Raw genomic sequence first — 17,175 nt, forward strand, 5'->3', positions numbered from 1 at the left:
ATCATTAAAGGAAAATAAGACATACACACACAAAAAAATAACTATTCCAAGTGTATAAAACTGAAAATCAAGACATTAGGAGAACTGAGAATTTAGAGAAAGGAGAGGTTACTGCTAAGGGATGGAGCCATGACTGTATCCAAAAAGAAGAATGGGTTTGATTGGATCTTGAAGGATGGGCAACATTTGGGGAGGGAAAGAGAAGAAAATGAGGCTTCCCACTTGGGGAATTGCACAAGCAAATCTAAAAATGGGAATGAATCCCAGCTGTGCCCATCAGACAGTGAGCAGCCCATTCCTGAGGTTGGGGTAGGACAATTTCCCTCCCCTCTCTGTACCCGCCCCTGCCCCCCCCCACACACACACAGAGACACAATAATTGAGAGGCAACCACTTCAATGTCAAACAGACTCAAATCCCACTTGTGTCACATGCCAGCTAAATTAATAAACCTATCTGAGTCTCAATATCTTCATCTCTGAAATGGGAATAAAATACTTCATCTCCAGGATTGTTATGAAGATTAGATGAAATGATGATATATGTAAACTCCCAGCCCTCCGTTCTGGCAATAGTGAGACCAGAATAAAAGGCTGTACCTCATCAAGAATGTGGATATTGATTGAGCGTCTGTGGTTAGAGCCATCCATGGTTTGCAAAGTACCGTCACCTACACAAGCTTATCAGGGTGCGCCTCCCCTTTGCTCTGTGTGTAGGCAGGGCTGGTGTCACTGGGGTCCCATTTTACAGCTGGGAAAATGGAAGTTTAGAGAAGCCTGGACTTTCCCAAGTTCCTAACTTTACAGTCAGATAGACCCATGCTCAGACGCTGGCTCTGCCACCATCTGCTAGCTGGGGCACCTCTCTGAGCTTCAACTTCTTTGCATTCTGTGGTCAGCTTAACACATCCATACCTACATCCTTTACTAAACATTTAATTTGATTATTTAAATTTTTGAATGTATAATAAGTTTCAAAACTTAAAAACTACAAGAAGCTATGTGGTGAAAAGTCTCCTTCCCACCCCTGTCCACTATCTATCATGTTCCACCACATCCCATAAATAACCTGCACATACTTCAGCTGATCACTGTATCTCCTTTTCTGAGTCTCTACACATATAGAAGCAAATCCAAATGCATGCATATGTGCTTCTGCATCTTGCTTTATTTTTTAAAGCGCATCTAGGATTTTTTTTCACATCAGCACATATCAGCTTCCTTATTTTCTTTGGCAGTCAGTATTTCATTACCTGGATGTGCTGTAATTCATTCAACTAGTCTCCTACTGACTGACATTTAGATTGTTGCCAGTCCTTTGCTATTACAAACAATACTGCAGTGAATAACCTTGTATATACATCACTTTGTGTGTAAGCACGTTCATATGATAAATTCTTATAAGCACATTACTGGATCAAACTTGGGCAATGTCATGTTCATAGCTACTGTTAAGTTGCCCTCCATCAGGTTATACACCCACTTGCAGTATACAGGTGCCAGGGCAGTGTGTTGCCAAACTCTGGTACTGTTACCAATCTGATAGGTGAAAATAGCATCTCAGTGTAGTTTTAATTTGAATTTATCTTATTATGAATGAGATTGAGCATATTTTCAAAAAGCTCTTTGTATTTCCCTTACTGTGAACTGTATGTTCACATCCTTTGCTCATTTTTCCACTGGGTTGTTGGTATTCTATATTTTATAATAAGAACTTTATACAAGGAAATTTAATCTTAGACATGTAAACCCTTTGTGATGTGAGTTGCAAATAACTTTTTTCTTTCTTCATTGGTTGTTTGCCTTTTCATATGGCTTATTGCATCCATTATTTGCACGTATGTGTGTGTTAGAAACCATACCCAAACTTATCAGCTCATCACAACAGCCATTGTGATGCTATGGTCTGGGCTCAGCTAAGAGTCCATCTCTGTTCCATAAGGTGTCATCTGGGCTCACGTATGCTTAAAAGTCAGCCGGTGGTTGATGTCCTCATTCACGGTCCTGGTGGTTGACTGGCTGTCAATAGAAGGTCACTTGTCATCCAGTAGGCTAGTCTGGTGTTCTTCTCATGATGGTCACAGGTTCCAAAAACAGCAAGACAACAAGTACATACTAAAGCCCAAGTGTTTTTAAGCCTCTACTTGCGTCACATTTGTTACTGCCTCAGTGACCAAAGCAAGTAAGGCTGGATTCAGGGTTGGAAGGGAACACTTGAGAGTGTAAATAAAGGGAAGAAATTGTTGTCCATTTTTGTAAACAATCTACAACATTTATGGGATTTGTTTGGGATTTTGGTTCTTTTCCTTGGTATTGCTACTGTTTGTTTTCCTATGTAGTGTTTTATTTTTATAGTAATGTAATTTGTCAGTCTTTTCTGTCATAGATTCTAGATTTTAAGTTATAAGTAGGAAGCCGTTCTTCCACTCTGAGGTTACAAAGGTAATTCTTACTATCTTCTCATACTTTTACGGCTTCACTGATTACATTTAAGCTTTTATCCATTTGGAATTTATCCTTGTGTTCGCTCCACATTTATATTCTTAAGTAAAACATAATCTTTCTCTACTGTCAGGGTAAGCAGTTATACTCAGTAACAAACAACTCCTAAATTTTAGTGGCTTTTAACAAGAAAGATTTATTACATGCTCACACTACATGTCCATCATCGTCTGGGGTAAGCTCTGCTCCCCATAAGCTTTACTCTGGGACCCAAGGTGATGACCCACCCTCCACCTAGGACACTGTCCATCTTGTACAGAAGAGAGACCAAGACCACATACACAGTGCCTCTTACAGCTTCCTCTCAGAAATAACACTTGCATTTCATGGGCTAAAATGAGTCACACAGCCAATCCTGATGCCTATGGAATAGCTAAGTATAGCCCTCCCTTGAGGAGGGACAACAAATCACCAAGAACGTTTCAGTCTTTCACAGCTTCCCTTTCTGTTAACTTGCAGCTCTGGGAAAAGACATACGCAGAGCCTGAAGCTCTGGTGACCGCATCTCACCAGCTAGGTCAGGAACATCATCACTGGCCTGGGATTAGGCATGCCAGAAGCAAATGACCTTCACACCTGACCTTTCTCCCTCAGATCTTGTACCCTGATCAGAGCAAGGGGTGTGTGTGTAGTCTGGAGCAGCAGAACAAATAAAGAGAGGAGCAGTGAGCCTCACCTAGGAAACTGTTGTAAGTTGAATGGTGTCACCTTAAAAAGATATACTGCAGTATGAACCCCACCCCAGTACCTCAGAATGTTACCTTTTTTAGAGATAGGGTCTTACAGAGGTAATCAAATTAAAATGAGTTTATTAGGATGAGTCCTAATATGACTCATATCCTTATAAAAAGGGGAAATTGGGATACAGAGGGAAGATGATATTGAAACAATTTACCTCAGATTGAGACTTGAACCCATGTGCTGGGACTCCATCCCAGCTAAAACCCACAGTCTTCCAACTGAGATCACAGACCTGGCTTTAGGACCTAATGATGCTCTGGTTCTTGATGTCTCATCACAGAAAAAACTCAGTGAGAGACAAAGTGATAGGTGAGAGTGGATTTATTTAGAGAGAAACACTTCCACAGATGGACTGTGGGCCATCTCAGAAGGTGAGAATGACCTCAAAATCTGACGTGGTTCGCTTTTATGGGCTGGATAATTTCATCCGCTGATGAGTGGGAGGATTATTCCAAACATTTCGGGGAAGGGACAGAGATTTCCAGGAATTGGGCCACCACCCATTTTTTGGTCTTTGATGGTCAGCGTTGGAACTGTCATGGTGCCTCTGGGTGTGTCATTTAGCTTGCTGATGTGTTACAATGAGCGTATAATGAGGATCAAGATCTAGTCAAAGTTGACTTGTCTGCCATCTTGGACCCATTTGATTCTAGTCAGTTTAAGTTGTGTCCTTGGGCTATGTCATCCTTTCAGAAATTGTGCCCTGCCCCCTCCCCTCCTGTTTCAATACGAATACACAGGAAAAAGACAGCCATCCACTAGTGAAGGAGGGGGACCTGGAACAGATCCTTCACTCACAGGCCTCCAAAGGAACCAATTCTGTCAGCACCTTGATGTCAGACTTCCAGCCTCTGGGACTGTAAGAAAATAAATGTCTGCTGTTTAAGTCACCCACTTTATGGTACTTTTTCATGGCAGCCCTAGCAAAGGAATACAGAGAACCTATCCCGGAGCTTGGTAAGGGCTACCTGGATGCTAGTTTGAAGCATTTCTGGTGTCACAGGTTAACAGAAAAGAATGTCTTCCTTGGATGTGAGGTGGGAAGTGGCAGTGAATTTGGAGACAGCTGGCCAGGAAATTCACTCAGGTTCCAGTACATGGTGACTCTGTGATGACAGCAAGGGTCACACCAGCTTGTAAACAGGTGAACTTCGGGGCAGGACTGCCAGGAATCCATGACTGAGGGCTTCACAGAGGATAAGGGAGGGGGGACAGAGAGTAAGCCTGGCCTCTACCTAAATGTGGGTCCCTAGTCTGTCTGGTGATGGAGCAGCCAGCACTTCTCTGATGAGAGAGCACCAGCAACCAGCAAGAGAAAGTCAGGGTCTCAAACAAAATGATAGCTCCTTAATATTTTACTAGATGTCAGCATTCCTTTCAATTAGCCTTTTTGAAGTTTGCTATATTAAGACCACAAAGTCTGCCCTTCTCAGCTCTGCTAAGTATCATAAGATCTCTGCCTCTAGCAGAGTAGAGTAAAATTCCACAGCCCTGAAAAACACAAATTATTTCTCAGAGCATGTTTTAGAGGGTACTAGTGGGTAAGAAAAGTCCTGAAATATTGATGAAAAGGTCCAGAGATGTGGGTGTAGTGGTTGCTTGCAGCAAATATTTCCTTCCTTAGGGCAGATTCAACACCAAAAAAAGCAACAAAAAAACTTTAAAAAAATGTTAATCTTTGAGGCATGTGTGTGTGTGTGTGCATGCGCGCATGTGTGTGTGTAATATGCCACAGCTTACTGGGTACTCCATGGAACACCGTTGTAATGTGGGAGCCTGACAACACTTTGGATGTAGATATTAAGGTTGACTCAGCAGAAGTGGGAGTGATGAGATATCTTTGGAAATGACTTTAGAGGCAGAGCCCACCAGAGAGAGACGTGAAGCAGAATAAGATGAAAGAACAGTGTATCTTTTGCTTATGGAACAAACCACCCCAGAAATAATGACTTAAGGCAACATTTTCTTTGTTGGTGATTATGCAGGTCAGCGATTTGGGCTGGGCTCAGCTGGGCGATTCTTGTATTCCCCTAAGGTCACTCATGGGCTGTAGCCAGCAGGCAGTTCAGCTAGAGGCTGGTTGATTGGGGCTCTCAAATGGGCTGGCTCATCTCTGTGCTGGAGGCTTTATCACAAGGCAGCAAGAGAGCCTTCAGCAGCTGGAGAGGGCAAGTCTGAAGACACACACACACCCTTCAGGCCTCTGCCTGCATCACATTTGCTGACATGCCAGAGTCCGGCCCAGGGTCAGTGCCGGAGGGGACTGCACAGAGGTTTAGATATATGAAGACATGAGTCCTTGGTGCCTTCAATGTAAGACTCTTCCACGGTTTGCCTTTCTGAGAACCTCTGTAACATGTCCTGAAACTCTCAGAGGTAAAAACCTGTAGTCTGCCAGAGATTAGATGGTCGAGTTCAGGACGTAGTGAAAGTTTTATTATATTCATTGCTGTGATCCCTTCTATACACACAGGCAAGTAGGTCTGGGAAAGCTCACATTATTGACCTTGAACAAATCCCTTAATCTCTCAGATTCAGTTTCCCATTGGCAAAACTCACCCCACAGGGTTACAGTCAGGATCATGTGAGCTCATGGCCTTTTGTGACACGCGTTAAGTGGGCACTTCCCTATCAGCCAGGATAGGCTATGGAGGAAACTTTGAACTGCTGCATAAGGAAATGTACAGTTATTCAATGAGAAAATAGAGCTCCAAGTGACTAGGCTGCTTAAATAATTTAAAAAATTCAGAAGATCTTTCAGTTCTAGATACATTGTTAGTCTTGATCTTTGTCTACTCAAAATTGACAAGGAGAAAACAGGTCGGCTTTGCCTTTTGTCCTAATCCTAAACTATTCTTCTATCTCAAAGGCAACTCATTCTCTCTTGCTTTTAACAGCATCAATCCAGCTCACAAAACTTCTCCTCTGGAAAGTGTTTGATGAATCACACCTGATTTGATCCCTGCTCACCTATCCATCAAATATTACCAAGTCCTCTTTAAGCGTCTGGTGTGGTGCTAGGACCTGTGCCGCAAAGATGAATGAAGCCTTGTTTTTATCCTCTAGTTGCTCACAGACTAGTGATGTGATAGATGCTTAAACAGGAAATAGTACTGTCATTGTGTGCTGTGAGAGAAAAACGTACATTTACTCAGCAAACATGTAACACCCCTTGCTCTGTGTATGCCTTATGCTGGTGTGAAATATAAAAATGACAAGGGGGACTTCCTGGTGGCCCAGGGGTTAAGAATTCACCTGCCAATGCAGGGAACACGGGTTCCATCTCTGGTCTGGGAAGATCCCATGTGCCACGGAGCAACCAAGCTTGTGTGCCAACAGTTCCTGAGCCCACACTCTGGATACCATGTGCCACAACTACCGAAGCCCATGAATCCTGGAATTTGTGATTCGCAACAAGAGAAGCCACCACAGTGAGAAGCCCTTGTACCACAAACAGTGAAAACCAGCAACCAGCAACGAAGACCGACAGCAGCCAAATAAATGAATAAATAAAATATGAACAAGATGCCCTTATATTCTTAAGGAGGTCTAATGAAGGAGTCAGAGAAGTCTGCAGTCATAATTTAGGAACTCAGAAGTAGGTATGAGGTTCTCATGGAAGCCCAGAGCATGGCACCTGCCAGGTGGAAGTGGTCAAGAGTAGTTTCCTATAGAGTTGATCGCAGACAAGGAAAAGGCAGTTGCAGCAACATGTTACAAAGGCAGTTTGGAGCAGCTTGAGAGCGCAGCATCTGGGGGAACTCAAAGCAGTTCAGCATGCCTAGTACACAGATCGAGAGCAGGGGTGTGAGAGCAGAATCTGGAGAAGTTGGTAGGGGCCAGACCACGGACACTGAGGAACCATAGCTCATTTCAATCCAGAACGTGATCTGATCAAATAAGCATTTTAGAAAAGTCACTCCAGTGGAAGTAGGTAGACTGGCACTTACAGGGGCAGACTCAGGAAGGGACAATGAAGCAGGAGGCTGTTTAATAATCCACTTCAAGTGACAAGTGATGAGGGATCAAATTTAAGAGATACTAATAGGGATAGAGAGAAGGTGGTGGATTTGGAAGGCATGAAGGAGTTTATGGGCTGAAATGTGTCCTCCCCTGAAAATTTTCATATGTCGAAGTCCCTACCTTCAGTACATCAGATTGTGATTGTATTTGAAGATGGGTTTTTTGTTTTTTTGTTTTTCCATTGAGCTGTGCAGTGTGGAGGATCTTAGTTCCCCAAACAGGGACCACTCCCACACCCAATGCAGTGGAAGCTCAGAGTCTCAATCATTGGACCAGCAGAGAAGCCCTGAGATGGAGAGCCTTTAAAGAGGTGATTAAGTTATCAGCTATTAGGGTGGGCTTAATCCTATATGACTGCTGTGCTTATAAGATAGAAGAACAATTTAGGATTAGGACAAAAGGTAAAGCAGATGTGTGAAGCAAACACGAAGTCTGTTTTCTTTTTTCTCCTGCTCGGCCTTGAGGAGAAATGAGGAGAGATGCAGAGACGTTCAGAAGAAAGACCATGTGAGGACACAGGAAAAAGACAACCATCTTTAAGTCAAGGAGAGAGACTTTCGAAGAACCCTGCTAAAACCACAATCTTGGACTTTGGCCTCCAGAACTGTGGGAAAATGGCATTTCCATTATTTAAACCATTCAATCTGTGGTACTTTGTCATGGCAACCAGAGCAAGCTAAAAGAAGCAAGATGGACGTGTATACAGTATAAAACAGATAACCAATAAGGACCTGCTATATAGCACAGGGAACGCTGCTCAATGTTACCTGGCAGCCTGGATCGGAGGGGAGTTTGATGGGAGAATGGATGTATTTATATATATGGCTGAGACCCTTTGATGTCCACCAGAAGCTATCACAACATTGTTAACCAGCTATACTCCAATATAAAATTAAAAGTTTACAAAAAAAAAAGAAACTGTGCCTTTGGGGAGGATCAGATGTATAGGAATTATTGAAACTGCTGCTCCACTTCCTTTATCCTCCCCGGACCCAGAAAGGATTCAGTTAGCATGGGTACCTCATAAGTCCCTGGCATCACCCCTTTACTTACTCCAGAGAAAGGGAAGGCATGTGGACCCCCTCAGGTACTTCACACCCTAGCCCAGGAAGAGGTGCCTTAGAGAAAGTTAAAGGAATTTTCCCAAAGTCACAGGAGGGATGATTTGAAAGATCTTCCCATAACTATCCTACCCTGTTGGTGGGAATGTAAATTGGTGTAGCCACTATGGAAAACAGTATGGAGGTTCCTTACAAAACTGAAAATAGAACTACCATACGATCTAGCAACTACATTGGGCATATATCCGGAGAACACTTTAATTCAAAAACATACATGCACCTCAATGTTCATAGCAGCACTAATCACAATAGCCAAGACATGGAAGCAACTTAAATATCCATTGACAGAGGAATGGATAAAGAAGATGCGGGTACCTATATACTCTGAATATTACTCAGATATAAAAAGAATGAAATAATGCCATTTGCAGCAACATGGATGGACCTAGAGATTATCATACTAAGTGAAGTAAGTCAGACTGAGAAAGACAAATATTAATATCATATGATATCACTTATTTGTGAAATCTTTTTTAAAAAATGATACAAATGACTTTATTTACAAAATAAATACTCACAGACATAAAAAAACAAACCGATGGTTACGGAAAAGGGGAGAGGGGAAGGATAAATTAGGAATTTGGGATGAACAGATATATACTACTGTATATAAAATAGATAAGCAACAAGGCCCTACTATATAGCTGCTGCTGCTATTTAGTTGCTAAGATGTGTCTGATTCTTTCCGATTCCATGAACTGTAGCCTGCCAGGCTCCTCTGTCCATGGGATTCTCTGGGCAAGAATACTGGAGTGGGTTGCCATTTCCTCCTCCGGAGGATCTCCCCAACCCAGGGACTGAGCCCACATCTCCTGCTTGGCAGGTGGATTCTTTACCACTGAGCCACCAGGGAAGACCAACACTATATAGCACAGGAAACTATTTAACATCTTGTAACAACCTATAGTGAAAAAAAAAAAAAATATATATATATATATATATATATATATACATAAGTGAATCACCTAGCTGTACACCAGAAATTAATACAACAATGTAAATTTTTTGGAAAAGCCTAGAAAGAAAAAATATATAAGAAATAAAAACAAAGATCTTCCCACTGTTTTTTTTTTAATTAGTTTATTTATCTATTTTTTAACTTTACAATATTGTCTTTGTTTTGCCATACATTGACATGAATCCACCATGGGTGTACATGTTTTCCCCTTCCAGAACCCCCACTGTTAAATTACCCTCTCCTCTGCTGTCTACTCTCCACTACCCGGTTCTTTCTTCCTTTCCCAGCTGTGCTCCGGGCTTACTCCAGCAGCCTCGGCACCAACACTGGAGTCATTCTGCTGAAGTCTTGGGGCATCTTTACCCTGAAATAAACACAGTCAGCCAGCCTGTAGCTGGTGAACCAGCCAGTCCGTGGATGCTTCCTATCCAGGGTGCCCCTCCGGAGGGGATGGAGGAAACAATACAGAGAGGGAAAGCTTTGGGCTCTAGACTTCTGTCTTATTGGAAATCTGAGCGCTGGATGAAAGGTCAGAGACCTGATTTTCTAACCCACTCGCCCAACAGCAACTGGAGAAGGAAATGGCAACCCACTCCAGCATTCTTGCCTGGAGAAACCCATGGACAGAGGAGCCTGGTGGGCTACAGTCCATGGAGTCACAGAGAGTCCAATGCAACTGAGCGACTATCACTCACTCACCCAACAATAATGTTTAGGGAGGGTAGATTCCCTGTCGTTTGGAGTCTCAAACTAGTGACAGTGGTGGGTCAGGACCTCTCAACATTTAACTGAGAGATCTGCTCACTCAGCAGCGCAGTCTCAGAGGCCCCAAGGTGAACTCCGTCTCGAGTGACAGACTCGCACTCTTGTCATCTGGGCTCAACAGCCCTCTGAGGTCCCTCAGCATGAGCCCCCTCCATGAGAGATCCCCCCAGGGATGACCCAGCCTCTGTCTGAGCATCAGCCACACAGGAAGGGCTCCCAGCCTCCCGCTTCCTGGCACAGACCTGCCACTCTGAGCCATTCCTATCCGTTCTTGGGTGGAGATGCACTCTCCCTCTGGAGCACTCCCTCTGCAGAGTCAGAAGAGATGTGTGTGAAGCAGGGGGCCTGGGAAGCTTTTCCTTCCCACTCTCTCCCCTGGGTCAAGGCTTGCAAGGTGGCTCTGCGAGCCCCAGGCCTCTCTGGCTGGGACGAGCAGCCTCTTGCCTGCAGGCACTTCTGCAGAGCAGTGCTGTTTCCTCATACCTGAGCTGTGCACGGCAGCACCGACCACTCCCGGCTGAACCCACTATTTAAGGCCAGCGCACCCCAGCCGGCTGTGAGTCACGGCACTAGGAGGGCAGTGGCAGCTCCACTCACCCCAGCATCCAGCGCCCGGCAGGAAGGGCTTCTTCCCCTGCCATGGCTTCCCTGGGGCAGGTCATCTTCTGGAGGTAGTGCTCTCTTCTCTATCTTTACAGGTGCAGGGAACCGGGGTGAGGTTTTGCGGGGCTGCTGAAGACTGCTGGGCCATCCCATAGGTCCCTACCGGTACCCTTATCTGACCCAGCATTGGACATGCATGAGCCTGGCCAGATAAGAGCTTAAGAATTGGAGTTAACATCACACCCCGGCCACTCATAGCCCCCATTCAGGGTCAGATTGGTTTTCTGCCATGGAGGGAGGGCTGGCACCTTCCACGACAGCTCTAGACCAAGGAGTGTGTGTGCCAGGCTGGAATATTAAGGCTCTTGCGGGGGCACTAAGTAGGATGGCATGGGGCTGCTTGATTGGGGGGAGGGAATCTGTGACTGATGATGGCTGGGGTACAAGGGGACCCTCTATAAGCCCCCAGGATGAAGGAGGTGAGCATGCTTTGACTTTTCTGTGGGTGTGACTTCTCAGTACTGCTGAATAATTCACACCAACACCCCTCCTCCACCCTGGCTCCAGGGTAGGGTCCCTAGTTTTCCTGGGGGCTCCTTGGAAAGGAGACCCCTGCTGCTGATGCTGCTGAGAAAACAAAACTTTGTGGAAGGCCAGAGTCAGCCCACCCTAGGGCCTGGGATGGGACAGGGGAAGGACACAAAGAAACAGCAGCAAGAGGAGCTTGTGGCCCTGGAAACTGCAGTGGGTCCATCAGCAGAGGTGAGAGGATGGAGGAAGAGGATTGATAGAATGAGCCCAACTCCCCAGAGATGAAGGAATCCCCTTCTCTTACCTTCTGCTCCTCTCACAGAGCTCCCTCTAGTTGCCTGTTTATCTGTCAGGCCGTTGCTTACCTTTCCAGAAGGAAAGAGATGGAAAGTGAAGGAAGAGTTTTCCTGAAATGGTTGGTGATTCACCTTCGGTCACAACTTGTGGCGATGTTTAAGAGGACTGGTGGGTGTTTGTTCTAGGGGTTATTTGTGTCTTTTCCAGTGAAAGGAAAAGCAGGGAGGGAGGAAGGGTTAACCTCAGATTAACAGTGAAGTTTCTGAAAAGACTGAGAGAATGTTACTTCTTAGAGGCAGCCTAGAAAACTCTCTTCCTTAAAACAAAACATCAGCTCCCTCACTGGTGTCCTCCTGAAGCCACCAGTCCTGAGTCAGGGGCTGGGGGCACTCAGGGTGACTGCATGGCGGTTGGGCAGCATTCCCCTTCCTGTGTCTGTGAGGACACCCTGCTCCCTTCCATTTAGACTTTTCTGCCCAGTGAGGTTGTCCCAAGAAGCACCTACGTCAGAGGAGCTAGCGCTTTGCCAGCACCTTCTTTCTCTGTGCCCTGGGCTAGGTGCCTCACAATGGCCTCCTGTAATCCTCACCACAGACTGTGAGGGTTCATGATCACCTCAGAGGGGTTAAGTCATGTGCTCAAGGCCACACAGCCTGGAAGGGGCAGGGCAGCGTTGGAATCCACCCTACCTAACTCTGAAACCCAAGTTCTGTCCCCAGTGTCACACTTGACTCCACCACCTGCCCAACGCCCCCCTTCCCCCCATTGCTTGGTTCCACTGAAACACTCCTCATGCAACAAGTGGGTCTGTTGTTCCCAGGAAGGATGTGTGGGCTATCCAATAATACATTACAACCAGCCTGACTGGTTTTGCAGGAGGATTAGCAGGAGGTGGGTGTTCAAAATGCAGATCTCACCCTTTAGAGACCCACTGGAATCCACAGAGGCTCCTCTTGTTGACCCCAGCATGCCGGGGAGTTCTTCATACTCTGCGGTACAGAAGCGGTGAGGAGCCAGCAAGGTGGCTGAATCTTTGTGCAAAGAGGCCCCTGGGAAGAGGGTCAATGGCAGGCTGGGTGGGGAGCAGGGTCTGGAGGGCTCTGCCCTAACAAGCCTCTTTCTTTGCCATAATTCCCTTAATTCATACTCACACCTTTACTGAAATTGGTGGTATGGGAGAGTTCATGAGAGGATCTGCCATCCTCTACGGACCCAGTGGATTATTTCCTTAAATAATTACCAGAGAGCTTACTACCTTCAAAACTCATGCTCAGGATGCAGGGGGAAGGAATGCTGGTGTGCAGGTCCTACTGGGCCTGACCTCCACAGTACATTTAGAAACTCTGTGGTCAGAATTCTCTTCCCACTTTCCCTTCACGGTCATCAGTGGGAGCAGACCTCACCCAAGGAACATTTTGTTTCAGCTTTTTTAAAGTAAAGTATAATCAGTGTACAATATTATATGTTACAGATGCACAACATAGTGACTCACAATTTTTAAAGGTTATATATGAGCTTTCCTGGTAGCTCAAACGGTAAAGACTCTGCCCACAATGTGGGAGATCTGGGTTCAGTCCTGGGTCAGGAAGATCCCTTGGAGAAAATAATGGCAACCCACTCCAATATTCTTGCCTGGAGAATCCCATGGACAGAGGAGCCTGGTGGGCTACAGTCCATGGGGTTGTAAAGAATCCAACACGATTGAGCGACTTACACACACACACATACACTCATACTCAATTTATAGTTACTAGAAAATATTGCATATATTCCCTGTGTGGTACAATATATCCTTGTGGTTTATTTATTTGATACATCACAGTTTGTACCTCTTAATATCCTACCCCTCTATTTCCCCTCCTCCATATCCTCTCCCTATTGGTAACCACTAGTTTGTTCTCTAGATCTGTGAGTCTGACTCTTCGTTTTATTCACTAGCTCATTGTATTTTTTAGATTCCACACATAAGTGGTATCATACAGTATTTGCTTTTCTCTGTCTGACTTATTTCACTTAGCCTAATGTCCTGTAAGTCTGTCCATGTTGCTGCATATGGCAAAATTGTCATTCTTTTTTATTGCTGAGTAGTATTCCATTGTATCTCAATACCACATCTTCTTTATCCATTCATCAGTTGATGGACATTTAGGTTGTTTCCATGTCTTGGCTGTTGTGAATAGTGCTGCTATGAACACAGGGGTGCACGTATTTTTTTGAATTATAGTTTTGTCCAGATATGCCTAGGAGTGGGATTGCTGGATCATACAGCAACTTTATTTTTAGTTTCTTGAGGAACCTCCATACTGTTTTCCATGGTGGTTTCACCAATTTACATTTCCACCAACAATGTAGGAAGGTTCCCTTTCTCCACGTCCTCTCTAGCACTTGTTATATGTAGACTTATTAAGATGGCCCTTCTGATCAGTGTGAAGTGGTACCTCATTGTAGTTTTGATTTGCATTTCTCTAATAATTAGTGATGTTGATCATCTTTTTATGTGCCTATTGGCCATCTGTATATCTTCTTTGGCGAAATGTCTGTTTGGTTCTGCCTATTTTTCAATTGCGTTGTCTGTTTTTTTGATGTTCAATTGTATGAGCTGTTTATATATGTTAGATTGTAACCCCATATGCATCATATCATTTGCAAATATTTTCTCCAATTCAGTAGGCCATCTTTTAATTTTGCCGATGGTTTCCTTTGCTATGCAAAAGCTTTTAAATTTATTTAGGTTCCATTTGTTTACTTTTGCTTTTAGAGACAGATCTAAAAAAATATTGCTGCAGTGTATATCAAAAGGTGTTCTGCCTATATTTTCCTCTAGGAGTTGTATAGTATTTGGTCTTACATTTAGGTCTTTAATCCATTTTAAGTTTATTTTTGTGTATGGTATTAGAGAATGTTTTAATTTCATTCTTTGATGTGTAGCTGTCCAGTTTATCCAGCACCACTTTTGAAGAGATTGTCTTTTCTCCATTGTATATTCTTGCCTCTTTGTTGTAGATTAATTGACCATAAGTGCAACCCATGGAGGGTCTTCCCTGGTGGCTCAACAGTAAAGAATCTGCCTGCAATGCAGGAGACATGTAGGAGTTCGGGTTCGATCCCTGGGTCAGGAAGATCCCCTGGAGTAGGAAATGTTAACCTGCTCCAGTATTTTTGCTTGGAAAATTCCATGGACAGAGGAGCCTGGTGGGCTGCAGTCCATGGGGTCACAAAAAGTCAGACACGACTGAGCATGCATGCACTCCCCTTAAGAATCCATGGGTAGAGAAGTAGTGATCCCTTCTCTGAAGGGCTTAGTATTCAGTCAACAGTATTAACAGAACACCTACTATGTGCCAAGCAGTGCATGAGGCACTAGGTCAAAGGCAGTTAAAACACTGACAAGATTTTAGGTTAATGGGAAAGAAAGACTCCCAAACAGACAATTCCAACCTTCTGTTGATAAGCCATGAGACAATACAGCAGAATGAAACTGGAGCACTTCCCTAACTTAAGAATTTGGGGAAGGTTTCCTGAGCCAGGTGATGGCTGGGCTAAGTGTTGAGGATTAATTAGCATGATCCAGGTGAAGAAGGATGGGAAGGGCCCTCTAGGCAGAGGGGATAGAGCCAGACAGGATAGGATAAGATGATAGACTAAAGCTCACGAAGCAGTGTGAGGTGTGAGGTGTTGGAAAGCTACAAGCTACTCTGTATCATCATCAGAGCCTGAAGTCTGAGGTAGGGAGTGCTGAGATGAGGCTGGAGAGGCTGAGTCAGGTCATGCTGGGCCTTCATCTAGCAGACTCAGAGCTGGGAATTTGGTGTGGGTGATGAGGAGCAGGGGAAATTTGGTGGTTTTCATCTTAGGCAGGTTATTCCAGAGGCAGCTTAGAGGATGGATATGAGGACAGAGAAATGGTAGGGAAATAGGTAAGGAAGATAAGGCCTGAAATTGAGAATGATAACTGAGGTCCAGAGAAAGGAAACCTATTCAAGATACATTTAGGACTTAAAATTGGTGGTATTTGGTAAATGAATGGAGAGTGGTACAGAATAGGAATGGATGAGAAGGTTGGAGCCTGGAATGACCCCCGTGTTCCTGGATTAGGTACAGTGAGGTGGGAAACAGAGAGAAGAGATGAGAATTAGTTAACTTTGGCACGTGTTGAATTTGAGGTTCCCCTGGGACCTCTAGGTGGTGGTGATCAGTGGACAGCAGAAGCCTTGAGGCTGAAACTGGGAGAAGCTACGGCTGGAGATGTCAATGTGAAATTCGGAAGTAGGAGGCAGGGAGTAGTCACCTGGAATGTCTTCTAAGGAGAGCCTGTAGAAGGATAGGAGCCAGGGGCTGGGCATGGAAAGCTGAAGAACACCCATGTTTAAGGGAGGGCAGAGGAAGGTGAGTCAGAAAGAGCTGGGAGCAAATGGTGGGAGAGGCAGAATAAAGACCAGGATTGAGGGGTCTCATGGATGTCAACAGAGCAGTTTCACGGAGCACCCAAGGCTGGTGGGGGTGTCACATAGGTTTGGTGCTGGTCGGGAGATCCAATCCAGACAAGAATATGGCCTATGTAGCATTTAGCAGAACTCATGTGGCTTTGCACAGAAAATGAGGAGGACACGCTGCCAAGTAACTCCTGAGTCCAAATGAGACCAGAAAGAGGCAAAGATCCTTTGAGTCTAGTTTCATGGGTACATTGAGCATGAGCAGTGAACAGAAGAGATCAAATAGCTGTAGCATCTGATTGCTCTCCTTCCAGAAAGCAGAGCCACAAGGTGAAGTCCAAGTGAGGCCCAGTTGGCATGGATTTCAAACTGTCACTCTGCTCACCTTCTTCCCTCCCCTCCCCCATCCCTTCCTTCTCTTCTTCTTCCTGCCCTCTCTTCCTTCCTTCCTTCTCCCTGGAATCATCATCTATTCCATTCTGTCTCTTCTATCTGAAGAGAGCTCTTTGAAGCACTTAAGATTGGGGAAAATCACCAGCCTCAATGGGATTGATGAAGACAAGTCAAAGGAAGGAGGACATGTCAAAGACATGTCTTGCTCCCAGAGGAAGGTGGAAGAAACAGAGAATGAGGGAGGCTAGAACAAGGAGGCTCAGGGAACTTTGTTCCAAAACCTTGGTTCCCCATCCCGCACAAGTTTTCAAGCTGGTGGCTGGCTCAGACATACCAGACTTTGACGGCCAGACAAAATAGTGCTTGGCAACATAACAAGTTTGCCTACTGAGAAAATCTTACCAAGGCCTGGCCTGGTGAGGATCTCATCACAGGCCGTGATGACACTTGAAACCCATCTAGATATGAAAAGATGGGCCCAAGTTTCAGACCCTCTGAGCCTAAAAAACCTGAGACTTCGGGGCCCTGAGGGCCCATCCTCTTGAGCTAAATAGAGAGTTGGAAAAAGAGATAAAAATTGGTGTTCCCACCCGCACAGGTTTAGGTTTTCTCCTAATCGCGTGGCTCTAGCCCCATCCCCACCTGCTACAAGGTGACTCCTGTCTTTCAGAATTCAGCTCAAGCGCCACTGCCACTGTGAAGTCTTCCTGGACTTTTCTTGTTGTGGTTCAGTCTCTCAGTCATGTCCGACTCTTTGCAATCCCATGGACTGCAGCAGGCCAGGCTTCCCTGTCCTTCACCATCTTCCA

General features: G+C 44.9%; 1 protein-coding gene across 1 annotated transcript in view; it reads left to right on the top strand.

The window, feature by feature from the left end:
• Window positions 1–10,697: 10,697 nt before the first annotated feature.
• The window catches only part of VTCN1 (V-set domain containing T cell activation inhibitor 1), a 69,791-nt gene continuing 63,313 nt past the window's right edge, over window positions 10,698–17,175 (top strand). Inside the window, exon 1 of the mRNA XM_081492992.1 lies at window positions 10,698–10,780. Within this exon, the coding sequence (XP_081349118.1) occupies window positions 10,749–10,780 (32 nt within the window). The 5' untranslated portion in view covers window positions 10,698–10,748. The remainder of the gene's footprint in view (window positions 10,781–17,175) is intronic.

Source organism: Giraffa tippelskirchi, chromosome 5, assembly GCF_054371585.1.
Source record: "Giraffa tippelskirchi isolate mGirTip1 chromosome 5, T2T-mGirTip1v1.2.pri, whole genome shotgun sequence".
Lineage (NCBI taxonomy): Eukaryota > Metazoa > Chordata > Mammalia > Artiodactyla > Giraffidae > Giraffa > Giraffa tippelskirchi.